The sequence below is a fragment of the Cucurbita pepo genome, chromosome LG11 (assembly GCF_002806865.2).
Source record: "Cucurbita pepo subsp. pepo cultivar mu-cu-16 chromosome LG11, ASM280686v2, whole genome shotgun sequence".
NCBI classification, from domain to species: domain Eukaryota; kingdom Viridiplantae; phylum Streptophyta; class Magnoliopsida; order Cucurbitales; family Cucurbitaceae; genus Cucurbita; species Cucurbita pepo.
In genome coordinates, this window is record NC_036648.1 from 3,001,149 (window position 1) to 3,028,191 (window position 27,043).

The 27,043-nt window shown below is 38.1% G+C and overlaps 5 protein-coding genes and 1 pseudogene across 5 annotated transcripts; 3 read left to right on the top strand and 3 right to left on the bottom strand.

The window, feature by feature from the left end:
* Positions 1 to 1,665: 1,665 nt before the first annotated feature.
* Positions 1,666 to 2,332, bottom strand: LOC111805983. Its single transcript, XM_023691295.1, has 2 exons — positions 2,040 to 2,332; positions 1,666 to 1,964 (listed from the first exon to the last, which is right to left on the bottom strand). The coding sequence occupies exons 1-2, from the start codon at positions 2,325 to 2,327 to the stop codon at positions 1,710 to 1,712; spliced, it is 543 nt and encodes a 180-aa protein (XP_023547063.1). The 5' UTR covers positions 2,328 to 2,332; the 3' UTR covers positions 1,666 to 1,709.
* Positions 2,333 to 4,650: 2,318 nt separating this feature from the next.
* Positions 4,651 to 8,042, top strand: LOC111806160 (monoacylglycerol lipase-like). Its single transcript, XM_023691531.1, has 7 exons — positions 4,651 to 5,096; positions 5,351 to 5,389; positions 5,507 to 5,577; positions 6,204 to 6,268; positions 7,139 to 7,228; positions 7,311 to 7,403; positions 7,500 to 8,042. Exons 1-7 carry the CDS (start codon positions 4,720 to 4,722, stop codon positions 7,923 to 7,925), a joined length of 1,161 nt encoding a protein of 386 aa, XP_023547299.1. The 5' UTR covers positions 4,651 to 4,719; the 3' UTR covers positions 7,926 to 8,042.
* A 307-nt stretch (positions 8,043 to 8,349) lies between these two features.
* Positions 8,350 to 8,935, bottom strand: LOC111806161 (lachrymatory-factor synthase-like). The gene has a single exon (XM_023691532.1). The coding sequence runs from the start codon at positions 8,914 to 8,916 to the stop codon at positions 8,416 to 8,418; it is 501 nt and encodes a 166-aa protein (XP_023547300.1). The 5' UTR covers positions 8,917 to 8,935; the 3' UTR covers positions 8,350 to 8,415.
* Positions 8,936 to 11,099: 2,164 nt separating this feature from the next.
* On the top strand, positions 11,100 to 16,851 carry LOC111805850 (casein kinase 1-like protein HD16). Its single transcript, XM_023691100.1, has 16 exons — positions 11,100 to 11,628; positions 12,917 to 13,048; positions 13,129 to 13,202; positions 13,293 to 13,362; positions 13,567 to 13,622; positions 13,732 to 13,803; positions 14,087 to 14,181; positions 14,278 to 14,344; positions 14,432 to 14,561; positions 14,653 to 14,871; positions 15,053 to 15,195; positions 15,266 to 15,440; positions 15,596 to 15,686; positions 15,782 to 15,939; positions 16,020 to 16,208; positions 16,294 to 16,851. The coding sequence occupies exons 1-16, from the start codon at positions 11,263 to 11,265 to the stop codon at positions 16,351 to 16,353; spliced, it is 2,097 nt and encodes a 698-aa protein (XP_023546868.1). The 5' UTR covers positions 11,100 to 11,262; the 3' UTR covers positions 16,354 to 16,851.
* On the top strand, positions 16,423 to 20,368 carry LOC111805851. Its single transcript, XM_023691102.1, has 5 exons — positions 16,423 to 16,547; positions 16,944 to 17,064; positions 17,169 to 17,294; positions 17,379 to 17,485; positions 19,509 to 20,368. Exon 5 carries the CDS (start codon positions 19,516 to 19,518, stop codon positions 20,203 to 20,205), a length of 690 nt encoding a protein of 229 aa, XP_023546870.1. The 5' UTR covers positions 16,423 to 16,547; positions 16,944 to 17,064; positions 17,169 to 17,294; positions 17,379 to 17,485; positions 19,509 to 19,515; the 3' UTR covers positions 20,206 to 20,368.
* Positions 20,369 to 22,253: 1,885 nt separating this feature from the next.
* Positions 22,254 to 27,037, bottom strand: LOC111805587 (annotated as a pseudogene).
* Positions 27,038 to 27,043: the final 6 nt, after the last annotated feature.

Genomic DNA, 27,043 nt, shown 5'->3' on the forward strand with positions numbered 1-27,043 from the left:
TGTAAGTTTATTAAAATTTATAATTATTTCTTCACTTGGAAGAAAGCCCTAGAAAAAGACTGGACAATATAATCCATTTGTATATGTGCTTCACGACTTTCTGAACATTTTAAACATGTGAGTAAAAACAAATTATGTTAAAAGGATTCGAGCTTCTAGGGATAGTTTTCACTATTAGAAATAAGGAGCAGCATCGTTTTTATTCTATTATATATATTTACAGATTATTTTAAATAAAAATCATTTTTATTTTTTTGAATTTTTTTTTATAGAAATAAATATTTTATTTTATATTTAGTTTACTCGATCATGCATATGGTGGTTGAGAATGAGATGCAAAGTTAAAAAAAAAAAAAAGGTGATTTTATTAATGAATTAATGAAAATAGTTATATTTTAGTATTTTATTTATTTTATATTTTTAGTTTTAGTTAGGGTGGGGTCCATTATGCACGTGAGGAGGTGGTAGTCGGCATCAACACACCCATGTGAGGTCAAAACCCTATAGTATACAGTAACGTGATAGCACGTGCTTAAGAACTCACGTGCCTCATAAACTTGCGGGGACGGCACGTGGGGACTTTTTTATTTTATTTTTATTTTTTTAGATTGAATTGACGTCCTTTTTGTTTGGATGAAAAAACAATTAAATCTTGATTTAATTCAAATTGAATATATAATATTATATTAGTTTTTAAAATTGATCAAACAATTGTTATTTTAAGTTCTTAATCACACTTATTTGTCCAAAAACAAAATTTAGAGGTTACCCAACATAGAATTGATCTGCTTAACTTTCGCGTTAGAATAATCATTTTTTATAAGGGTGTGAAAACCTCTCTTTAGAGAGGACGTTTGCCCCAAGAAAATGAATTATGAGATCTCACATCGATTGGAGAGAGAAACGAAATATTCCTTATAAGGCTATGAAAACCTCTCCCTAGCGAGGAGGCTAGGATGGATTGTGAGATCTCATATTGATTGGAGAGAGGAATGAAACATTCCTTATAAGGATGTGAAAACCTCTCGGGGGTAGATTGTGAGATCCCACATCGGTTGGAGAGGAGAACGAAATATTTCTTATAAGAGTGTGAAAATCTCTCCCTAACCAGGACACTAACCCCAAAGGTGGTGGATTGTGAAGCATTCCTTATAATGGTGTGGAAACCTCTCTCTAACAAAGATGCTGGTCTCAAGTGTGATGGGTTGTGAGATCCTACGTCGATTCGAGTGGGGAATGGTGAGGCTAACCACGATCCCGTATTGGTTGGGCCCAACTATCCTTCTTTTCTTAAAATTTTTTTTATTAAAAAAAAAAAAAACACGTGTAATGCAGGCAGGAAACTGGAAAACAGGGATACAAGGAAATGTTTATAGCGTGGGCCTGTTTCCGTAAGCCCAACTTCGATATGGGCCAGATAATACTTGAATCCATATTCACCAAAAGGCCCGCTATTCGTCTAATGGGCCTCAATTTTTCTGTCAACTCAAAATATTTTATTATTATTATTTTTTTATAATATGAAAATTTTTTACTTAACAAATACAGTATTTTTCTTTATTAAAAAAACAATAATTTTTTAACTAGAACGACTTAGATACTTTTTACTCGAATGTCACATGCTAAAATTAAATAATACATCGAGATTTGTTATAGCTAGTGAAATATATAAACACACGTATATAGATATTGTGGTATATGATATAATATCATTTGACGAGGGTTGGATCACAGACATCTCTGGTTATAGCCGGAATACAACTAGAGGTCCGGCCAATTCTACCGTTGCGGTGACCGGCGGGGGTTTCTCTAGGGCTGATCGACTTCCCTCGGGTGGAGCTTTTCTTGAGAATCTCTTTAATGGCTTCGGCTTGATACAGCACGGGATATACCCTCCCGAACCTATTGAACTTGGCACAAGCGTTCATGTGCTCCTTCAAAGACTCCTCCTTTTTCCAACCCCTCTACGTCAAATTACACCAATAAGTCTTACTTTGTAATATAACACACAAAATAAAGAAGAATGGAACAAATTTAACCTTGTTCATCTCCTCGTTTACGGCCTCGGCGCAGAGGCCGCAAATCATCTTCCCCATGAACTCGCCTCGAACACGGTTGATGTACTCCGCCGTGCACTCCTCGGAGAGGCCGCAGCACTCGCAGGTCGCAGCCTCTACTTCGGAGATCCGTGGTAGTGGCTTGGCTTCTGTAAGACCTGTTTTTGTGAGCTCGGAGGAGATGTCGGATATGGTTCGTTGGAGACCCTCCATTGATAGCCTTGATGGCTTTTGCACTTCTACTTTTGTTTCTAATCTGTTGGGAGCCATATGGATGTGGATATGTTTGTGAAGAAATAGGTTGCATGGGACAACTCAATTTATAGTGCAATTACTATTTTATTTTTAAAATAATTTAAATTTTGCATTTTTTTTCCAAAATAAATTTAAAAAATACTCGTATCCTCGAGAACATGGTCGAAAGTTTCATTAAAAAGTTCAAAAATATCCTTATCCATGATATATGGACATCAGAACTGTTAGTGTATCAGTTCTAAAAAATATCGATCAAGATTCAAAACTTAAAAAGTTTTTGAGTGTAATGTTCCACATTGGTTAGAGAGGAGAACAAATCACCATTTATAAGGGTGTGGAAACCTTCTCCTAGACAATATCTGCTGCTAGTGGTGGATCTGGGTCGTTACAAATGGTATCAGAGCCAGACACTGGACGATGTACCAGCTTTCTCACTGTTCTCCGAAGGGGGTAGATACGAGGTGGTATGCCAATAAGGATGCTGGCCTCAAAAGGGGTGGATTTGGGGCAGTCCCACATCGATTGGAGGAAGGAAAGAGTGCCAGCGAGGATGCTGGGCTCCGAAGGGAAAGTCCAAAGAGAACAATATCAGCTAGCGGTGGATTTGGTTCGTATTTTTTAGTGAAATTTTGCAGAGGTATTTTTATAAATTTGGGATAAATTTAAAACGAATTAGAAGTTGATTACGATGAAGAGAGGTATAAGATCACGGGAAGTATGGTGGAAAGCATCAAGTGACCAAGGATCTTGTTGAAGAAGAAGAAGAAGGAACCAAAAAAGCTTGAAAAAGTGAGATATGGGATTTGAATTAGAACACAAAGTGAAAAAAGGGTTTGCTTTTTGAGCTTTTTGGGGTTATGTGGGTGAAAAGGAAACCAACTTTTTTACTCGATTTAATGGAAATGGTTGTATCCTATACGTTGTTATCGTGGCTCACTGTAAGACCTACGAATGTCACGATCGTACTCTTTCGAGACTCTCTTAGTGATTATATTATACTTACTATCGCTCTCGAGATGTATTCTTGGTGGCACAGATGAAAATTATCTTCTTTAGTTGAGTGCGTGTGTCGTGCATGCTCCAACTTCGACTGATGCAGTGGTAGTCAACCCTAACCGTGTTACACTTCGGTTACCCACGAAAAATAGGGTTACAACTCAACTCTACTTTTAAGATTATTATGAAAATTAAAAGCATTTGACGTCTGTAACTAATGTTAGTGATGTGTTGTGACTCGTGAATGTTTGATATTTGAATTTTATAATATTTTAATTATTAACGCAATATATATAAATATAACTTTAAAAAAAAAAAACAACTCGACAACATAGAGAGTTTCGTTGTAAACTCTGAGTTACTCGCATCACGAACCCAACCAACACAAAATTTCTGATTGGTCCAAAAGATTTTTCCAACCAACTCGTATACGCTCGTGTACACGTCACACCTAAAATTATAATTTATAAAATTTAAACTATAATATATTTCACTAATTTTCCCAAGCCTAGACTTTTCATTGGTCAACGGCATCTGTTACCAATTTTTCCATGAAAATTAATGCCCTTCGCCTAACAACTTTTTTATTTTTTAATATATATTGTTTTTATAGATATATATATATATATATATATTATTAAATACATAATAATAAATATATGGATATATTAATAGCCAATAAAAACAAAAAATTATAAAATCTTTAATCCATAATTTATTTCCATCCTATTTATTTCAATAATGGAAATTTAATTAAACCCTCAAATCTATTTATTATAATGTCTTTATAAAATTAATAAATTAATAAATCGGTGGAGTCTCATTTGTCGCTCAACTACCTCTATACATTTAATTCTACACCTTTTTTTGGAGAAAATAATTTAATTCAATTATTTATTATTGTTTGCAAATTATTTTAAATGCGCCAGCTCAGCTAACTTTTGACTCTACACCCAAAAATAATATATCTATACATTAAAATTTTAATTATTAGGAAAATCAAAATTATTAATATATGGAATGAAATAAATTTTAATTTTAGGTTTCTAAAAAAATAATTTAATTAAAAAAGAAAAAAAGAAAAAAAAAAGAACATAGACAACACCGCCACAATTCTCTACGGCTGATCAATGCCTCGTAATCCACGTCAATTGTGTACACGTGGACCGTACATTCAAATAATTCTCTGCATTCGGGTGTAGAGTTGTGCTTCTAAGGAATCAATTCCCACCATTGGATATGTTCCTCAGAAACGAACGGTCTAGATTTCAGTCTTCGTATTGGCGTTGATTCTCTTTGAATAGACTATTTATACCCATTGGTGGGAATTTCATTCGGAGTGGATGGTCTGAAATTCATTTGATCGTCTCCGTTTCTCTGATTTCGCTCTGTAAAATATTCCATCTCTGCCATGTCAAGGGGCGAGATGGACCAGCTGACCTCCGGAGCGAGCAATCGGATTATTCCGATTTTCAAAACTCTGAGGACTTCTCTCATTTTCCTCCACACCTTCTTCCTCTCTCTGCTTCTCCTCCTCTGGCCTCGCCGCCGCCGTTCTCCGGCTGCGTCAACGCCTCCGGCTCAGTCCTCTGTCAAGAAGAGGCGATTGGTATGGCGGATGGAGGAGGAAGATACCCAGCGACGGAGGGCGTTGGCTGAGGTCATCGAAATGGGCGAAAACATCGGAGACGGGGGGTTTCATGGCCGTTGGAGTACCTCGTTGTTCTATGGCGTTAAGAGAAACGCGCTGTTTTGCCGCTCCTGGTTGCCGGAATCCGGTGAATTGAAGTAAGTGTTTTAGTTTGTTTTCTAATTTTAACTTGGTTAGAAATTTGTATTGGAGCCTTTTGGAAACTAGGATTAACTTTTCGTGTAGCTGAAACGTTTGTTGAATTGTTCGATGAAATTTTACCTAATTGATATCTCATGAAGATACAGATTCAAAGGAATTGATTAGTTTTTTGAATTCCTGATTACTTTATATTATCCATTAGAAGGTTCCCTGTTTTCTCACGGCAAATTGTATTGTGATGTTCTTTCAGGGGTATTTTGATCATCATCCATGGGCTTAACGAGCACAGGTGATCTTAAAGTTATTTCATATGAATATGTAGAATTATTTATTTATTATGGATGGATTCTGCTGTCAGATTTGTTGTTTTTAATTCCCAATGGTTTTGTTTGGTGCTTGTTTGCAGTGGAAGATATGCTCATTTTGCCACCCGATTAACCTCTTGCAACTTTGGCGTTTATGCAATAGATTGGATAGGTAGCTAAGCTATACATATCANAAGATATGCTCATTTTGCCACCCGATTAACCTCTTGCAACTTCGGCGTTTATGCAATAGATTGGATAGGTAGCTAAGCTATACATATCACCTCTCTCTGTGTCTCTCTCGTGGTGTTTTATGAAACTTTCTAGTTTCTGTTTAGATTTCTTCATAGTTTTCTTCTCTATATCATCATTTCTTTTAATTGATGGGTTGTAGTAATTGGGAAGGAAATGACATTACCGGAGGTTTAACAAGTAGAAATTAATATTAATTGATGAGAAAACGACGTTATAGAAGTTCGAATCAAAGCCCTTCTGTTTTAGTATCATGTTGAATCACCTATGAACACAAAAGCTTAAACTAAATGTTAATAGGATATCAATTGCTTTGTTGTTTATATATTCCTGACTATATTGACAACAAGTTTGTGCATGGCTAGACACCGCAACATTGTTGTTCTTTGGTTTCTCTGACAATCTAACAAAAGTTTTCAATACTCTGTTTTTTTCCCACATGAATGTTGATGATTTTTGTTTTAGTTTGGATGATATTGGAAATTAGTCGTTTTGGTGAAAGATTTTAATTGTGTTCATGGCTGTTGTCTTGTGTTCTTATTGTAGGCCATGGTGGAAGTGATGGATTACATGGATTTGTCCCATCTCTTGACCATGTTGTTGCTGATACTGTAAGTTCAATTTTCATTGATCTGCACAATAACTTAATCCGATGTGAAGTTTTGTTTGATCTTTATTTCTAGAAGCTGAATCTATTCCTTTGATTTCTAATGCTTGCTTGTCATCCTGTTATAGTGCAACTATGTTTCCATCCTTTTGTTTTCATGCACATTAGAACAGACATTTACTATCAAATGATTGACACTAAATTTCTACTTAAATAGAGTCGCGACCGTCATCATAATGTAATCATTTTGTGCNAACTTAATCCGATGTGAAGTTTTGTTTGATCTTTATTTCTAGTAGAAGCTGAATTTATTCCTTTGATTTCTAATGCTTGCTTGTCATCCTGTTATAGTGCAACTATGTTTCCATCTTTTTGTTTTCGTGCACATTAGAACAGACATTTACTATCAAGACACTAAATTTCTACTTAAATAGAGTCGCGACCGTCATCATAATGTAATCATTTTGTGCGGAAATAAGCGTTTAAACTTCATCTTAAAACACTATCATGGACTTGCGTGTTCGAAAACATCTTTAAAACAACACAACGAAGTACTAAATAAGTATTAAAAGTAAAAACATATTCTAACCTAAGTATAAGAAAATAAATACAACTACGCTATGCATGTGTTTTTGTTTTTCATGGACGTTATGATGACACTTTCCTTATGGGATTGAATTATTTGTTCAAGGAATTAGTTTAGATTTGGAAGGGAATGTTCATTGTTTTTCCATNAATAAATACAACTACGCTATGCATGTGTTTTTGTTTTTCATGCACGTTATGATGACACTTTCCTTATGGGATTGAATTATTTGTTCAAGGAATTAGTTTAGATTTGGAAGGGAATGTTCATTGTTTTTCCGTTCTGCAGGGGGCATTCTTAGAAAAGATTAAATCTGAGAACCCTGAAACACCATGCTTCCTCTTTGGACACTCCACGGGAGGGGCCGTTGTTTTGAAGGTCAGTTAATTCAAAAAACATCCCTAACCCATCTGGCAAAGTGATATCCATTTTCAGTCTCCTTAACTACAATTTTATGCAGGCCGCTTTAAGCCCTCACATAGAGAAAATGGTGAAGGGAATTATACTGACTTCGCCTGCATTGCGAGTTAAACCCGCCCATCCTATTGTCAAGGTAAGTATAGTCCCGATTTCGGTCGATTGGCCGTCGAGAATACTGTGCAATTCTGAGTTATAAACACACTCATGTTGAACTACTTCCATAATGTAGGCTCTAGCTCCAATCTTTTCCATAGTGATTCCAAAGTTTCAGTTCAAAGGTGCAAACAAGAGAGGCATTCCAGTTTCAAGGGACCCTGCAGCACTCGTGGCCAAATACTCCGATCCATTAGTATACACCGGACCGATCAGAGTCCGAACAGGCCACGAGATCTTGCGGATTTCATCATACCTGATGCAAAACCTCCAGTCAGTCACCGTCCCGTTCTTCGTTCTCCACGGGACAGCCGACAAAGTCACGGATCCTGTAGCATCCCAGGATCTGTACAATGAGGCAGCTTCTGAGTTCAAAGACATAAAGCTGTATGAAGGGTTCTTGCACGACTTGCTGTTTGAGCCTGAGCGAGAGGAGATTGGCCAGGATATAATCAATTGGTTGATGAAAAGGCTAAATGCCAACAAAACTCTTGCAAAATGAAGAACACTTTCAGGGTCTTAGTTTATTGTGTTTGCTCTAGTGGCTACTAAACTTGTATATCTTATAGACTAACTTTACTTCTCATAATAATTAGGTCCTAATTAGTCCTTCGGTCGAGAGATTACAATTTAGTCCTTAAATTTTAAAATGTTACCCTTTTACTCGTTAATTATGAGTTTACTCTCGATTTAAATCATATCATAGTCAACTTTACATAATATTCTCCAAATAATCTGATTTTTTTTAATTAAAAAAAATCATAATCGAATATCAATTATTGAATGTACCAATATAAAAAAGAAACCTTCTGACCTTTAAAAGCCCAAATATTGAATTTTCTTGCACATGATTATTCCAAATTTCAACCATGAAAAAAAAAAGGAATATTTATTTATTTATTTATTTGTTAACAAGAAATATGATGATTTAATTTGAGACCTCCAACTGAGAAATCAAAGAGCATAAGTTCATTTAATAATTTGAAGAAAGTTCAGGGACTTTTCTGCAAATACTCTGCCATTTTGTTCACCATTTGGTGCAGAGAAAATTCAAGATACTTCACGAATTCCTCCAGCGGCCACCCTTCAATCGGATCCGCCTCAAACGACCACACCATCTTGCACCCGCCGCCGTCGTCTCCGCCGCCAGGCAGCAGCTTCATGGTGGCCACGTACGACTTGAATCCGACGTTGTTGTCCAGGATCTCGTAGGTGAGAATATGTTGGGTCGGATCAATCAATTTCAGCCTCTCGTGGGCCCACTTAATCGATGGTTCTGATGACGACGTCGTGTCGGTGGTGGCGCAGTACCGGATCAGACCCGGCTGCCCCTCTACACCTTCCACGTAGTGACACGTGTCTATTGGAAGCCATTTGTGGAGACTGCAGAAGTCATCCGCCAGCAACGGCCAGATCTCGTGAGGCTTCCCGGCGGTTGTCTCGGCGGAGACTTCCCCTTCCCACTTCGACGGCGGCAGCAACTGTTCTTCCATGAGAGAGAGACAGAGAGACAGAGAGAGAAAAGCTTTTGGTCTGTTTTCTCTTCAAGTTCCAAGTCTTTTGACTTTTATAAACAGAACAATTAAAAAAAAAAAATCAATTATTTATTTATTTATTTTTAAAAAAATAAGTAATTAAAATATTCGCAAATGGGACATTTATGGGGCGTGTGAATTAAGCTAATTACAATATTAATATGTAAAATTAATAAAAATATTCTGTAGTTTATCTAAAAATAATATCTTGTTTTAAAAATAAAAAATAAAAAACAACGTGGAAAAAGAGGAAATTACATGTGAAATTGTTAAGAACAATCCTCAGGGCCATTATTACGAATAAATCAGCAAAGTTATTAATTAATAAATAAATAATTAATTTTTGGAGTTAACAGTCCACGCATTTATGACATGTTGGGTCCAAATGGTCTTTTTGCTCAATTTTAAATTTCCGATTAAATTTAATTATAATTTGTGTATATTTAATAAATAAGTAAACTTTTCCAAATTTAAATTTGTATTTTTTTTATTTAAATTAAAAAAATACACAGACGAAAATATATAAATTAAAATAAATTATACTATTTGGCTTATTATAGATACGTTTATAAATAATATTTTATATTATTTTAACTATTCATATTTAATTATTTTTTATTAATTAAAGGATGAAATTTAATTATCAATATACTTTAATTAATGTTAATGTATTAATATTTAATTATTGTTATTATGATTAATTTATTAGTATTAAATAATATTTATGATTATAATAACTTTTTCTCCCATAATTAAATATCTTTTAAAAAATATAGAATCCCATTTCATTTTCAATTTTTTTTCGAAATTCTTAATTTATTAAAGATGAAAGGTAACAAATATATATATAAAAAAAAAACTACTCTATTATAATTTATAATAGAGAAAGTATACCTATATTTATTTTATACGGGAATAGGGACGGAAAATATAATCCCGACCTTGTGACAGTAATCTCTCCTTTATTGTCTCTCATTTCTCGTTTAGATAAGGATTTTTTTGTTCTGGAACTAATCTTAAACATAAATAATATCAATTATGTTCTTAAAGGTCGATAAAAGTCCAAAGAATTAATAATAATAATAATAATAATAATAATAAAAAAGAACTATTGACTTTTGGATGGGAGAGAACTGTTATGGGCCAAACAAACGCTGCACTACATAGATGGGCTGGACTTCTGCAGGCCCAGGCCCATTTTCGTGTAATTTGAATTGAAACACCTCTTATTAAATAAATATTCCGAAATAATACCACCTTAATAATAATTATTAAAAAAAAAGTACGAAATACTTATTTTATTAATTTTTAATAAATAAGACAAACTTCAAACGTTAACGTTGTTGGACTACGTAACAATGTTAGAGTGAATATAAAGATGGATAAATACTTCGTGATTCCATTTTGTTCTTATTTGACTAATACATTGACTTTCTGTGTTTAAATATTTAATAAGCTTTTGTACGTTAATTGAAACGGTATCATTTTTATTTTACTGTAACTTATTATATTTAAAATAAAATTGCTAATTTTATAAAATAAAATTTTGTATAGAAACAAGGTTGACTAATACACATACTCTAATATTCTCATTATATATATATATATATATATATATATATCAAATAAAATTAATTAAATCAGACCAAGAAAATGAAACATTATAATTTTGTTAAAAATAATGAAACAATACAATAAATCTGTCTATGAATAACTAGACATGTAACTAATAAAAAATTAAATAATAAAATTATACTAAAAAAACTAACAATATTGATTAATTAATATATTGTCTCATCTCCGAATGCCATCTTATTTAACTAAATAATAATAATAATAATAATTAAAATTCCAATTTAGTCCTCATATTTATATTAATTTAATTAATGATTTTGTGAATAATAAATCGTTTGATAAATTTTAGAAAAATTTAAAAATAAAATAATATTGGATNAAAAAAAAAAAAAAAAAAAAAAAATTAAAAGTGCAATAATTAAATTTAAAATTTAGGGAATAAATTTGTAATTCGTTTAAATAATAATAAATAAAATAAAAGAAAAGGTCTGCATAAACGAAGGCTAAGCTCTGTTTCTCTCCTCGTGTTGCTCTGTACTTAAGATCACTGTACTCTTCGTTTCAGCGCTCCACAGATCTTCGCCTTCTCTGTCGGTCGGCTCTGGACTCTGATTTTTCCTACATTTTCTGTTATCAGTTTCAAATTTGGGGTTTCCCATGGCCGTAGATGATTCCTGAGTCTTCTTCTCCGGTGAGGTTTGCCGTCCTTCATGGACCACCGGCTGTACGATGCCTGAGCTCCGTAGCAAAGCACGCCGGAGCCGGCTATACGAAGACCCTGTCCCGATTTCCCGCCAAACACCCATTGAGTCAACTGTGAGAACACGCCACCGAGGGCAGCCGGCTAAACGCGGCGGAGGGAAGAGTGTTAAGCAGGGGAGAGACGCAATCGTTGCCGATGGTGAGAGGGATAGAGTGAACCCTGGAATCGGTATTGAAACGAGGCTGCGTGAGAGAAAACACGAAGTGGGGAAGGATAAAGACGTACTGAAGGTTGGTGGCAGAGCCATGGATGAGTTTGATACCGGTGGACGGAACGGCGATAAGGGTCCTGTAGCCGAGGATGAAGGGACGGCTACTCCTCTTCCGGAGAAGGTGAAGCTCTTTAATTCTTGGATATGTGTTTGTTTTCTGATGTTTCTTGAATCGATGGCTTTGTGTTGATGGTTGAGAAAGGACAGGGAGGGATTGGTGAAGCAAATTGGGGCTTTAACTCTATCACCCTGTTCTTACGTGCTGATTTCTTTGATTTCTTTGGAAATGTATGAGTTATTAATGGGCAACCCCAAGTTTTTTCTGCTGGTCTTGTTACTTATGAACTTATGCAACTTTTAGAGATTGCTTTGTTTGAGATTGGAGCATAGTTATGGTCTGATACGCTTTCATCTATCTGGTGTTAAACAATTGTTGGTAATCATTTGGAGAGTTTTTGTGAGATCCCTCGTCGGTTGAANATGCAACTTTTAGAGATTGCTTTGTTTGAGATTGGAGCATAGCTATGGTCTGATACGCTTTCATCTATCTGGTGTTAAACAATTGTTGGTAATCATTTCGAGAATTTTTGTGAGATCCCTCGTCGGTTGAAGAGGGAAACGAAGCATTTCTTATAAGGGTGTGGAAACCTCTCCGTAGTAGACGTGTTTTAAAGCTTAAGGGGAAGGCTAGAAGNGAAACGAAGCATTTCTTATAAGGGTGTGGAAACCTCTCCGTAGTAGACGTGTTTTAAAGCTTGAGGGGAAAGCTAGAAGTGAAAGCCCAAAGAGAACTATATCTGCTAGCGGTTAGCTTGAGCCGTTACAGATGGTATCAGAGCTAGATATTGGGCGGTGTGCCAGCGAGGACGCTGGCCCTCAAGGGTGTGGATTGTGGGNGAGCCGTTACAGATGGTATCAGAGCTAGATATTTGGCGGTGTGCCAGCGAGGACGCTGACCCTCAAGGGTGTGGATTATGAGATCCCACAAGGGTGTGGAAGCCTCTCCCTAGCAGACAAGTTTTAAAACCTTGAGGGGAAGCTCATNACAAGGGTGTGGAAGCCTCTCCCTAGCAGACAAGTTTTAAAACCTTGAGGGGAAGCCCATAAGGGAAACCCCAAAGAGGACAATATCTGCTAGCGGTAGGCTTGGGCTGTTACAGATTCTCTATATTTGGTATCGTTTTCAGGTAGTGTTCTAGTTTCTACTTAAAATTCGCGGAGCTGCAAGTATTCGAGTGTCAAAGACAAATTCTTTGCATGGAACTTATCTTGTTGATGAGTCTTACTACTGCACTTAGCACATGATTATCTTCATTCAGATGTTTTTCTGCAATGATATAAAAGTGATACGATGGCGTTTTTTTGCTTCATTTTTCTTTTTCAAACGTTTTATCCTCTTAATGCAACAGGTTCAGGTTGGTGGTTCTCCGTTATATAAAGTTGAAAGAAAACTGGGAAAAGGAGGTTTTGGACAGGTGTTTGTGGGTCGACGCATGGGTCCTATGAGCTTGAATGAAAGATCTGGCCCGGGAGCTGTGGAGGTATGGTATCCCTATTTGTAACGCTTACCGAATTCTTTGTTTACGTTACCTACATTTCATATGATCTATCCATATTACAGGTGGCCTTAAAATTTGAGCATAGAAGTAGTAAAGGGTGTAACTACGGACCTCCTTATGAGTGGCAGGTTTACAAGTAATGCTCTTCTCAGTCCTTGTGGATTATATTTTAGTCAAAAGGTTATTTATATTACGTGTTCTAATTACTTTTCTCTTGGTTCTTCAGCGTTTTAGGTGGTAGCCATGGTGTGCCACGAGTTCATTACAAGGGTCGGCAAGGTGACTATTTTGTCATGGTATGCTTTGTTTCCTTTACGTTTTTTACTTTCTGTTAAAGCCTTGAAGCGCATCAGAGATTTGCATAATCTTCTGAGTTCAACAATTAGGGGTTGGTAGATTGATTACCATCGGTGCCTTTATCTACTGAGCCATGCTCGGATTAACCAAAGATTTGTACTATTATTTATATTTCGTTGTGAATACCGATACTTTGGATATAGGTTATGGACATGCTTGGACCTAGTCTTTGGGATGTCTGGAATAACAATGCTCACACGTAAGTTTATTATAATTTTATCATTTGTTTTAGGTTTTTCCACTATTTGTAATTTATTCGTGCTGATTTACCGCATGGTAATATGTCTAAATTTTTCTTCGAATCTCAGGATGTCTATTGAAATGGTAGCATGTATCGCAATTGAGGCGATCTCTATATTAGAGAAGATGCATTCTAGAGGGTGAGGCCTTTATTCTGTATTCCCTTGTTTGATATGGAGGGACAGTAAAGTTGCATAGGGTCCTAGGATGCTGTAGCTGTAAAGGAACGTGTTAAGTCTGTGTCGGATCTAGATACCTTTGCACAAAACATTATGCCAGCTATGATGAATGATTCTTGCATCTACTACGGCTAAGCTAGATATTTGTTACATAATTAGCTCATTCACTGGCTTATGAATGATTTAGCAGTGTTCTTGTAATTATTTTTCTGCTCTTGAATGACTCTGTCAATGTCTCTGACAGGTATGTGCATGGTGACGTGAAGCCTGAAAACTTTCTGCTCGGTCCTCCAGGAACCCCGGAAGAGAAAAAGTTGTTTCTTGTAGATCTTGGTTTAGGTATCTCATTCTTTTTATTAACCGTTTCCATCTCGTGGAATGTTATTTTGTTTACATATGAAATACACCTTACCGTCTCATTTGTCCATCTTATAGCAACCAAGTGGCGAGATAGTTCGACTGGTCAACATGTTGAGTATGATCAACGGCCTGACATTTTCCGGTACGAAAGCTGTATATATGATGAGATATTTGTATACTCATATAACATTTAGGCTCTTAAACAACTCCATCTTACTTCTATATTCAGAGGAACAGTTCGGTATGCTAGTGTGCATGCACATCTTGGCAGAACTGCTAGTCGAAGAGATGACTTGGAATCGCTTGCTTACACTCTTGTTTTTCTTATTCGTGGTCGGTTGCCATGGCAAGGATATCAGGTTTACGTTTTTTTCGGGGCTGATGGATATTAACTCTTTGTGTAAACATATGATAGATTTGTTCTGAACTCGGAGTATATATTTTCTCCAGGGCGAAAATAAAGGATTCCTCGTGTCCAAGAAGAAGATGGCTACGTCCTCTGAAACATTGTGCTGTTTTTGCCCTCAGCCTTTTAGACAGTTTGTTGAGTATGTTGTAAATTTGAAATTTGATGAAGAGCCAAACTATGCAAGATATATCTCCCTCTTTGATGGGATTGTCGGTCCAAATCCCGATATCCATCCAATAAACACAGATGGTGCTCAGAAAGTATTCACTGTTCCCTTGATTTCATCATTGCACTNCCCGATATCCATCCAATAAACACAGATGGTGCTCAGAAAGTACTCACTGTTCCCTTGATTTCATCTTTCTGTTGACTGCCCATTGCTTTTTTTGATTGTAAACTTTGCACTTGAGTATTATCTAAAACATCATTTGTTATGTGAAGCTTATATTTCAGGTTGGGCATAAGAGAGGAAGGCTATCCATGGAGGACGAAGACGATGAACAACCGAAGAAGAAGGTTAGAATGGGGATGCCTGCAACTCAATGGATTAGTGTTTATAACGCCCGTAGACCAATGAAACAAAGGTTTGCACTCGACTCTAAAGATGAAGCTCAATTTCATCATAAGGTTACTAATTAACTTGGCCCGATGTAGATATCACTATAACGTTGCTGATATGAGGCTCTCTCAGCACATCGAGAAAGGGAATGAAGATGGTTTGTTTATTAGTTGTGTTGCTTCATGTTCGAACCTTTGGGCCCTTATTATGGACGCTGGAACTGGATTTACTGCTCAAGTTTATGAACTCTCACCATGCTTTCTTCACAAGGTTGCTTTTTCCCATGAAGATAACAATTATCTTGGATACTCTGCATGTTTGTTTTTCATTTTGGCCCATGGATTCTGAAGACTACTTTATTTCGTATCAACAGAGTTCGTGCTCTAGTTAGTTAAATGGCTAATATCGTTCGTTTGTTCATTTAGGAGTGGATCGTGGAACAGTGGGAGAAAAACTATTACATCAGTGCAATAGCAGGAGCTAATAATGGGAGCTCATTGGTAGTAATGTCCAAAGGTTCGTCTTAATTCAACATATTCCAAATGGCTAGAAGAAAACGCGGTCGTATTGTGTGTGTATGTGTTGCTTCTTATACTTATAATTTAATGCAGGGACTCAGTACCTCCAGCAATCCTATAAAGTCAGCGATTCATTTCCCTTCAAGTGGATACTTAAGAAATGGAGGGAGGGATTTTACGTTACTGCCATGGCTACCGCCGGGAGTAGATGGGCTATTGTCATGTCTCGTGGTGCAGGATTTTTGGACCAGGTATTAGGCTAATTGGTTTTACTAAACTTGTTCGATTAAAACCAATTTGACTTCGATTTTGACTTTCGATCACTTAACAGGTTGTGGAACTAGATTTCCTGTATCCTAGCGAAGGTATTCATCGCAGGTGGGATAATGGTTACCGCATCACGTCAACTGCAGCAACTTTGGACCAGGCTGCGTTTGTTCTGAGTGTGCCAAGGCGAAAGCCCGCTGATGAAACTCAAGAAACACTCCGAACATCTGCCTTTCCTAGTACACATGTCAAGGTTAGTCGTGCGAACGCACATTACTTTATATCTTTGTTTAGCATTGTTAAATTTCTGAAAGTCTTGGTTTCTGGTGTTTATGCAGGAGAAATGGGCAAAGAACCTTTATATTGCATCTATTTGCTATGGCCGAACCGTTTCATGAAACACCCCTAAGTCGACACCACTTAGAGCCTGCAATTTTTAACAGACGGTGCTCTTCTCTGGGCGGATACGAATTTTTAGGACACAGTTGACTGGGGAAAATGGAGTTGATGTAGCTAAACTGGTCATTAACGTCGCCACCGTACTGCATCAGATACAGGCACCTATGCTCTGACTTTCATTCATGTTATTCAAGTATGAGCTAAATTTAGATCTTTCATGTCTCTGGGGTTTGGGTATTTTTACCAATTTGTTAAAGGTTTTGTATAGTCTTGAGCACTAGTTCTTGGTTGAAGGCATGTCCACAGCATAGGGTCATCTTTTCGGGGCGTCGGGGAATGTGCCGTTATAGATATCGAGCATCAGTGGGCTATGGGTATTCATATCCATCTTGCTTGTACTTAGATCCATATCTCCCACCTTTTTGGAACTGAGGATATTCTACGTGACATTTTTAGTGAATTTTTATCAATATAATCATTAGTTATTTTTACTTTTACCTCTCAATTCCATTTTAGAGACAAATGTTCTATAGTTTTTTTTCCCTGGCATGTCTCTATGTAGGATTATAAAGTTTCCTTCCCCCTGCAGTAGATTACAAGATTTCTCATGAAACCAGAGGTTCCGTAGCTGAACATAGTCGAGGCACGAATTGCAGCTACGTTCGGGTGTTCCGGAGGCTGAATGTGCCATTTTGCTAATGGACTTATTGGTCAGATTCAGCCACCATCTTTTAGCAGCTAGTTCGCCTCTTATAGCTTGTCGATTTGGTAATGACAGTTCACTATTACCGTTCTCTTCTTGTGTTTGGCCTAGCGTTCGAGTCAAAAAATTGCGGGACTCCATCGTTCATCGAGAATGAATAATGGCTGCCTTCTGGTTTCCAAGTGCCATCAAGCAGTTTCATGCAGTTCTTTGAGCGAAGTGTTTTGGTGTTGTGTGGTAAGGGAAATCTTTCCGTTTTAAATATCTGTTCATATGTACTTTGTGGTTTGACTATGTTCATGTTTCCATTATCAACTGCAGGTGTTTGAATCTTTGATTAGCACTTCCACAATCTATATGTATAATTGCTGACGCCTCTCGGATGACTAGCCACGTACACCGTGCGTGACAGGGTTTTAAGCTTGAAGGTACGTTAACGTTTTGCTTGGATGCTTTAACTTCATTTTCGTGCTTAGTTTGCCATCTGGGTAATGGATTCCGACATTCGAGTAATTGGTTTCCTTGATAGTTGTGATTACGATATTTTGTTAACATCTTGCTTAGTATGTTAGAAACCACGACTCTCTACAATGATATGATATTGTCCACTTTGAGCATAATCTCTTATGATTTTACTTTTGGTTTCCCCGAAATGCCTCATATCAATGGGTTTAACCCCTTAATTAGCTGATGTGGGACTCCTCTCCTAACAATCCTCCTCTTGAACAAAGTACACCTTTGTTCGACACTTTTGACTACACCTTCGAGGCTCTAGCCGATGTGGAACTCCTCTCCCAACAATCCTTCGAGCAAAGTACACCCTTTGTTCCACACTTGAGTCACTTTTGACTACACCTTCGAGGCTCTAGCCGATGTGGGACTCCTCTCCCAACAATCCTCAACAATCCTCCTCCGAGCAAAGTACACCTTTTGTTTGACACTTGAGTCACTTTTGACTACACCTTCAAGGCTCTAGCCAATGTGTGACTCCTCTCCCAACAATCCTCAACATATTACTCATGGGGTTTGATTTTTTTTACCGATGAAGATTCTAGACAGGTGAAAATTGATGGTTGCTGTGTAATATCTTGATTACTGCTGTCTGTAGTACGTCGTGGCGTTTTCTTGTTTAATAACTAATGGCTGCATTTCAAGATCGATCTTTCGACATACGAAGATAAAAAGGCCTTCGAAAACAAGCATTAAAGTTCAAAACTTTTAAATTCGAAAGCTGGGCTAGTCATAAACATATAAAACCCATGTGTGCCTTTTCGTCTTACACGAAAAATAAGCACCCTTTCTGATATTTGAAATGAATATGATACAATCTTGATCGTCGAGCTTCATTTGCCTTGGCTCGTAAGAGTTTCGTTCGCCCCCTGCTTCCAGTTTTCANACAATGATATGATATTGTCCACTTTGAGCATAATCTCTTATGATTTTACTTTTGGTTTCCCCGAAATGCCTCATATCAATGGGTTTAACCCCTTAATTAGCTGATGTGGGACTCCTCTCCTAACAATCCTCCTCTTGAACAAAGTACACCTTTGTTCGACACTTTTGACTACACCTTCGAGGCTCTAGCCGATGTGGAACTCCTCTCCCAACAATCCTTCGAGCAAAGTACACCCTTTGTTCCACACTTGAGTCACTTTTGACTACACCTTCGAGGCTCTAGCCGATGTGGGACTCCTCTCCCAACAATCCTCAACAATCCTCCTCCGAGCAAAGTACACCTTTTGTTTGACACTTGAGTCACTTTTGACTACACCTTCAAGGCTCTAGCCAATGTGTGACTCCTCTCCCAACAATCCTCAACATATTACTCATGGGGTTTGATTTTTTTTACCGATGAAGATTCTAGACAGGTGAAAATTGATGGTTGCTGTGTAATATCTTGATTACTGCTGTCTGTAGTACGTCGTGGCGTTTTCTTGTTTAATAACTAATGGCTGCATTTCAAGATCGATCTTTCGACATACGAAGATAAAAAGGCCTTCGAAAACAAGCATTAAAGTTCAAAACTTTTAAATTCGAAAGCTGGGCTAGTCATAAACATATAAAACCCATGTGTGCCTTTTCGTCTTACACGAAAAATAAGCACCCTTTCTGATATTTGAAATGAATATGATACAATCTTGATCGTCGAGCTTCATTTGCCTTGGCTCGTAAGAGTTTCGTTCGCCCCCTGCTTCCAGTTTTCATCTTTACATTGTTTGTATAGAACTTTGATGATCATTATGAACTGTTTCAAGACTTTTGAATGAAGAAAAAAGGGGTTCTTTGGCCATTACGTGCCTTGCGGCCTTTTGAATTCTCCGCCTTATAAAACAATCCCTCTCTTTCCCTTCAAACTACACAAAGAATCTTCCTACCTGAAATGTGTTTTTGTGTGTATATATGTATGTGTACTAACTGTTTATAACCCATATTCATTGCTTTTCCTTCCAGAATTCTCATGGAGTCCGTTGCCTCTACTTCGTCGTCCCCACCGGATGGCCCCCGTCTTCACCTTCATCGGTTCAAGCCCTCCCAAGCTGTGGCTGACCGGATTGTTCGAGCTCTCCACCATCACCTCCACCTCCTTTACCGCTCCAATTCTAACTTCTTTGTGTTGGGAGCCACAGGCAATGTTTACATCGTGTCTCTATCCTCCACCCCTTCGTGTACTTGTCCCGATCGTATTACTCCATGCAAACACATACTATTTATCTACATTCGAGCCCTGGGCATGTCGCTTGACGACGTATGTCTTCGGAGGAGAACGCTTCGACCTTGCCAGTTGAATCGTTTGCTTGCTGCACCTATAATATTAGAATCACTTGCAGAGATTGGCATACGTAGAATATTTCATCAACAATTCTTTCAGGTAAAAGAAAGAGGTTCTTCTGCAAATGTTGTGGAAGAAGGGACTGCATGTCCTGTTTGTTTGGATGATATGAAGAAGAACGATCGTGTTGTAGCGTGTTCGACGTGTCGAAATCTTGTTCATGAAGATTGTTTCTCGAGGTGGAAACGAAGCAAGGGAAGGAGAAGGGTTAGTTGCGTAGTGTGTAGGGCACGGTGGAAAGAGACGACAGATCAACAAAAGTATTTGAATTTGTCTGCCTATGTCAACGAACACGACGTAGTTGACAACAATCTCTAGACTAGTCAAACGAACATCTTAAGATCTCTCGAAATAAGATGGTAGTGTAAAATCATCCTCAAGTACTTCAACTTCAAAATCAATGTTAAAGGGAAATTTATAGCAAGCTTAGAGGAATAAGATGTAAATTATTTTTATTGTTAGTTCGAGTTAGTTTGATTGATCTCGGTAAAATAGTAACAACCCTCGAGTCTTAGGACATTTAATAATTATTTTTAAATAATGATGTTAATAAAATACCGTTTCTTTGAAGTTGTCTCGAAGAAAGGAATCAGTTTGAAAACAACTCATATCATATCAATACCTTTATGCTTTACTCATTCATAAAGGCAGTAGGAAGGAAGAACATTCCCCAAAGTTGCTTCTGGATCCTGTTCAAGTTGCTTCTGGGGCTGCTCATACGGTTATAGTTGCACATCATCGATGGTCATGGCGACAAAGGAAGAAGCCGGGTTCTTGGAAATGGTAAGATTATCGATTGTTTTACCCCTCTCGATCGTGTTGTGGCCTTCCCTTAACCAGGATTTCGGAATTGAAACCAAAAGCGAGGAAGAAGATGAAGACAAGATAATGAAGAAAAGCATCTATGAGCTTGAAGGAGTTTCTTCGATCATTAATGTCTAAAATGCCCGAACTCAATACTAATATGTTTATCAACGTGAACATGATTTTTTTTTTCTTTAGTTCAATGTGTGAAGGTGAAGATTCATATGTTAGATATTTTAGTCTATGATATATGCATAAACTAGTTGGCTTGGCCTTGCTTTCCCGGGGGGCTGAGGATGACGTCCGGGACTGCTTCCTGGCTGCAGTTATCCGTCACCATCAGTACATGGTACGGTTCCTCATTAACATGGTACGATTACTTATGAACTGCATGGCCATCTCATGGCCTCCTCATTAACATGTCTGGGAGCTTAGGGAAGTACCAACCAAAGTGTAACCTTGCACGAGGGGAATAGTTCATGGGACATGACGATCACCTCTGGCATGTGTTACATTAATGGGTTGTTCACTAAGTGAGTGGTCAGTTATTTGTACTCGTATAGGACCGTGTAAGATCAATTATAGAGATTGGATTCTATGGAGGAACTTGGATTAGTAGTAGTTGACCATACAGGATTCTGTGAGATTCCACATCAATTGGAGAGATGAATGAGTGTTAGCGAGAACACTGGGCCTCAAGGAGATGGATGAAGAGATCTCACATCAATTAATCAAGGAAATGACAATGATTGGGGAGAGAAACGAGTGTCAACAAGGACGCTAGGCCTCAAAAAGAGGTGGAATGTGAGATCCCATATCGATTGGGGAGGAGATCGAAACATTCTTTATAAAGGTGTGGAAACCAATTAAAAAATAGATGCGTTTTAAAAATCTTGAGAGAAAGTCCGAAAGAGAAAGTCTAAAAAGGATAATATCTGCCAGGATGGACTTGAGCTGTTACAAATGGTATCAGAGCCAGAGACAGTGTGCCAGCAAGGACGTTGAACTTTGAAGGGGTGGAGATCGAAACATTCTTTATAAAGGTGTGCCAGCAAGGAGATCGAAACATTCTTTATAAAGGTGTGGAAACCCATCCAAAAATAGATGCATTTTAAAAATCTTGAGAGAAAGTCTGAAAGAGAAAGTCTAAAAAGGATAATATCTGCTAGGGTGGACTTGAGCTGTTACAAATGGTATCAGAGCCAGAGACAGTGTGCCAGCAAGGACGTTGAACTTTGAAGGGGTGGACACCGAGCGATGTGCCAACGAGGACATTGAGCCCTAAAGTGGGGAGGACACCATACAATGTACCAACGAGGACGTTGGGCACTAAAGGAGGGTGGATTATGAGATCCTACGTTGATCGAGAAGGAGAACGAACCATTTTTTATAAGGGTGTGGAAACCTCTCCTTATCTAGAAAGGAAGCCCAAAGAAAATAATATTTACTAACAGTGGACTTGAGCAGTCACAGATTCAATGCCACAGATTCAATGCCGTGGAATAGTGTACTACGCTTTGAACTAGTTAATTCAAGATCTCTTTTGACCAAAGTCGTAAATATTGGCAAACAATTGACTCAAACACATTCTCATTTGCACCTGTAGTGGGCTATAAGATGTACATGTGGAAACTATTACATGGCTAAAAAATAGGTGCTATACATAATACACACTAATACCAGAATAGCGTTAGTAAATAACAAATAGAATACACAGCCGACACTGATTCTATCTCCTATGGCATCATTGTATATGATAACAAAATGAAAAAATAAAAATGAATTAAGGGATGGATGACCAAAGGCCCCTACCTAACAGGGACCTTCCTGAGGTTATTATGCTTAGTGGAAGGATAGCCTTATAGACAAAAAGCAGCACTAAAAATGATGATGGAGCAATTGAATTGTGAATAAATATCAACCAACCTTCTCACGAAGCTTCAGCAGTCCCCTCCAGAAAGCCAAACAGCAGCACAAGATGGTACTGTTCTCTAAGAATGCTTGCCCTGTGCAATGTTCTTCATAAGGCTCCTGCAGAAGGGTTACCATTTCTGTCATTCATCTGGCTATTACAACTTCTTAGGCAAATTGTAAGTTTTCTTGAGGAACTTTGAAGCAGCGTCGTCGTTCCGGTAGCATAGAACACGAAGAAGAGTGTTTGGTTCAGTTGGATTCCATTGCCCAGAAGTAGGAGGTAATGGAAGCCTAGATTTTGCAGAAGATCCATATGTCTCTACTGTCATACGTTTGTAACGCTCTATGATACTCTCCGTGTCAGTTTGCATAAGAGGAAGGATGCCTCTCAATGTGGTAGCGAACTTATCAATCAACTCTAATGGCATACCCTCCCCATTTGCCCAGAATAAATCTTTGAGTAACTTGAAATCGTCCTCAATTATTCGGGAGTCGTGCCGGGAAAAGGCACGCAGAGGGCCTCCAGCAAGCAAAACCAGTAAGAATCCATCAAAAGAAGCTTTCATTATGTCAGTAACAATCCTTGTTCTAACTCTTTCATGAACAGTGTCAGAAATGATGAGCAAGTGCCGCTCAAGCTCATGAAGGAAAGGCTCAATCCTAGAAGATGAGGGTTCTCCTATATAAAGACCATCCCATAAAACATGACTTAAATCGTGGAAAATGACTTTGTAAGCAACTGTCTCACTAAGTTGCTGAACTCCTTCCACACAAGCAGCAGGTGAGAGTTCAAACTTCTTCCCCAAACCATTAGAAAAATCTTCTGCATGAGCAGATTCAGAATTCCTTAGATGAGTGATTATTCTTTTCTCCACACCCTCCAACTCACCACGAATTTGATGGAATGTGTTTATTCGAACACAGATATGAGGCATCCCAAACGAATTGTCCCCATTTAATGTTGCAACTTGGGCATTTTTCCTCTGAGAATTTGGTAATTTTTCTTTCTTCTTCCCAAAGCCTTGGAACTTCGATCCAATGGTACATCTCGTCAATGCTGGCAAAGTTGGAATATATGTATTTCGGGATCCTGTGGATCCAGAAAAATAGAGAAGATTAAACACAGATAATATCAACTTACAGCAATAAATTAATGTTTGGAGAAGATACCACAGCCAGATCTTGCTTTCGTTATATAATACTGAAGACATCTATCAAGGCCAGCCACCAAATCGGGAAGTAGAACAGGATGCATAGGTATCGGCAGCTGAAAGTATGCATCCAATATTTCATCTATTATTCGCAGGACCTCCAAAGCAGATGGTGCAAATCCTTGATTTTCTTTTGGATTCCAAGCCTTCAATCATGGGGATGAATCAAAGTCACTTGGTCAATATGAATGATATGACAGAATTTATTTTCAATCAAGAACCATAGAAGAATTCAATATAAAGGATAAAGACTAAAATTGTTGCACTTGGAACCCACTTTTAGTAACCAGTCGATAACCATGAAAGCAATTACTGATGCAAGCCATGTCAAACAATCATTGATGGATGCAACTAGTTGGAATAAGCATGTTCGATCGCTAAATGCTTATATGAGAATTAAGAGGCATCTTAAAAATAAGAAATTGGTGCCTCTTTTATTTGCATTCACAAATCAGAAAACCAGTTCCATTACAATAATGGAACAAGCCCCCAGCAGATGTTGTCCTCTTTGGACTTTCCCTTTCGAACTTTCCCTTAAGGTTTTTAAAATGCGTCTGCTGGGGAGAAATTTTCACACCCTTATAAAGGGTATTTCTTGTCCTCCCAACCGATGTGGGATATCACAATCCACCCCTTCAGGGCTCAACGTCCTCGTTGGCACTCGTTCCTTTCTCCAATTGATGTGGGACCCCTACCAAATTCACTCTCTTCGAGGCCTAGCATCCTTGCTGGCACACCGTCTTGTGTCTACTCTCTTTCGGGGAACAACCTCACCGCTGACACATCACATGGTGTTTGACTCTGATACCATTTGTAACGGCCCAAGCTCACCGCTAGCAGATATTATCCTCTTTGGGCTTTCCCTTTCGGGCTTCCCCTCAAGGTTTTTAAAATGCGTCTCCTAGGGAGAGGTTTCCACACCCTTATAAAGGGTGTTTCGTTCTCCTCCCCAACCGATGTGGGATATCACAATTATCATTTTAATTACACCTACTGCTAGACTGTGAAGATCGATAAAAATGAAAATAGTAAGCACCAAAGTAGTTATATCACTATTTGAGAACAGCTAGCTATATACATATCATAAGCAAGTAAATCATAAAATAGAGTACAGAGGGGAGATAAAGCTAATAGAACTAGGTATGCCAATAAGTCCCAGGACCATGATGGCAACATGCTATTTATTTCATAAAGTACCTTCGCCAGGGAAAATAACAACATACTACAGAAACACATGAAGATTATAGCACACACCTCTTGTTGTACATTTTGGTCCACCAATTCCTTCATTCTGTCCAATCTTGTTTTCATCCATGATTTAACAAGATTGGCAATTGCAGAATCAGCCTCATAAGGTGGCATCTCGCGAATTATTGCCTTGCCACCATCATCGCTGTCCACTGAATCTCCAACTGCTATTTGCACAAGATCTTTCTCCAACTTATCAGCAGCTCTAAGCACTTGTACAGCATCTGGTGTTAACTCCCCAATACCCGAGATGAATTGTTTCAATTCATTTCCATAACATGCATGAAGAGTAGCTACAGCCACTCCTGCAGCAAATGGATGCCAGTTTTTCAGTATGGGACTGAAAACCTCCTTCTCATTTACTGCAAGATCACCAACGTCCTTCGCAAGAATGGCTAGGAGAGGAAGAGAATTTGGCCGACTTTTTGATGCTCTCCTACTTGAATCTGCCTTTTCCATTTTCTACTCAATACAAAAAAACCTCTTCTCTGCCCAACCCAGAATTGAGCTCAATGTAGAACTCAAAACCTTGGCATAGTCAGAATCTTTTGAGGTCTTAGCATCTTTAGCAACTTCTGTTAGCTGACTTTCAGCACTATAAAGCAAATCCAGTTCAGATTGGCCAGTAGCAACAAATCGGTGAAATAAAACCCATGTAAAACAAAGATTATGCAACATTTGGTTCAATCCAAGAATTCCCCAAGTCTTCTTAATATGCTCCATGAGCTCATCAATTTCTTCAATAAAAGACGTATCATCTCGTGCATCAAAACAAGCCTCGAGCAGCATCTCATAAAGTCGGAGATTCAGTGGCATCCCATCTGCCCAATGGCATACTTCGTTTAGTGATCCATCCAATGATCTGGAAGCAAGAGCCATAACAGCACTACGAAGAACTTGCATAGACTCATTATTTTTCCCAGTTTCAATTGGCCTATCTAACGCTGTATGAATTATTTGTTTTAGCCGCTGTCCTGTAGCAGTTGACTTGTCGACGGGTATTTTAGGATGCAAAAGAAGTCCGGCTTCTAAAACTTTCATGGTCCTCTTTTGCCAAGCTTCATATTCTTGATGATCTGTAAAATCTGAAGCCTTGAGCTGCTGCAATAGTTCTAGAGGAACTACAACTGATTCGATTCTTCTTCCAACCTGTACAATTGAAGAAAATATAGAGCAGAAAAGACAAAAATTATGTACGAATTCAAATGGAACACATGATGTTTCCAATTGGATGAATATACTGTTTTCACTTAATGCAAGAGCGAAACCATGCAAATTCAGAAATTTCAAGGTAATCTAGCAACCCTGATCCGGATTTTTAGTTACATTTTCACATGGTATGTGTAAACCATCATCATCGTCATCAGCCATGCTGAATCATATTTTAGCACGACGCACAAGATCATTGCAAGAACTTCAACGAATTCAACATCGTAATCACAGAGTAACGAGTAAAAAAGGAACAAGAAAAAGACCGGGAAGATGATGGCTTCCACCAATACCAATAATACCTTACGTNTGAGTAAAAAAGGAACAAGAAAAAGATCGGGAAGATGATGGCTTCCACCAATACCAATAATACCTTACGTCCACCAATAAAATGGATAAGATAATAAAAACTTGTCGAATTTCGCATGAAATTATAATTTATTTAAAAAAAAAATGACAAGAACCTGGCCAGCAGAAATTCTAAGGAGCGCTCTCCGGACTCTTGAATCGACAGTCTCAGAAACCCCCATTTGGATCCTCATCAACTCACCCACAGTCAACGGGCGCTTAGACTTTCCCTGGCCGGAGCCAGAGCCGGAGCCAGGACTCTTCTTGGAGCCAGAACCGGGAGATTTGAGGCCGAATGCCTTCTTAACCTTGGAGGCGGCGGTGGAAGTGAGAGATCGCTGCAATCCAGGGGAGCTCGGGGAATGGTGATGATTGGGAGAGTCTGCGTGTGAATTGGCCGAAGATACGGACGTGAGATGCTT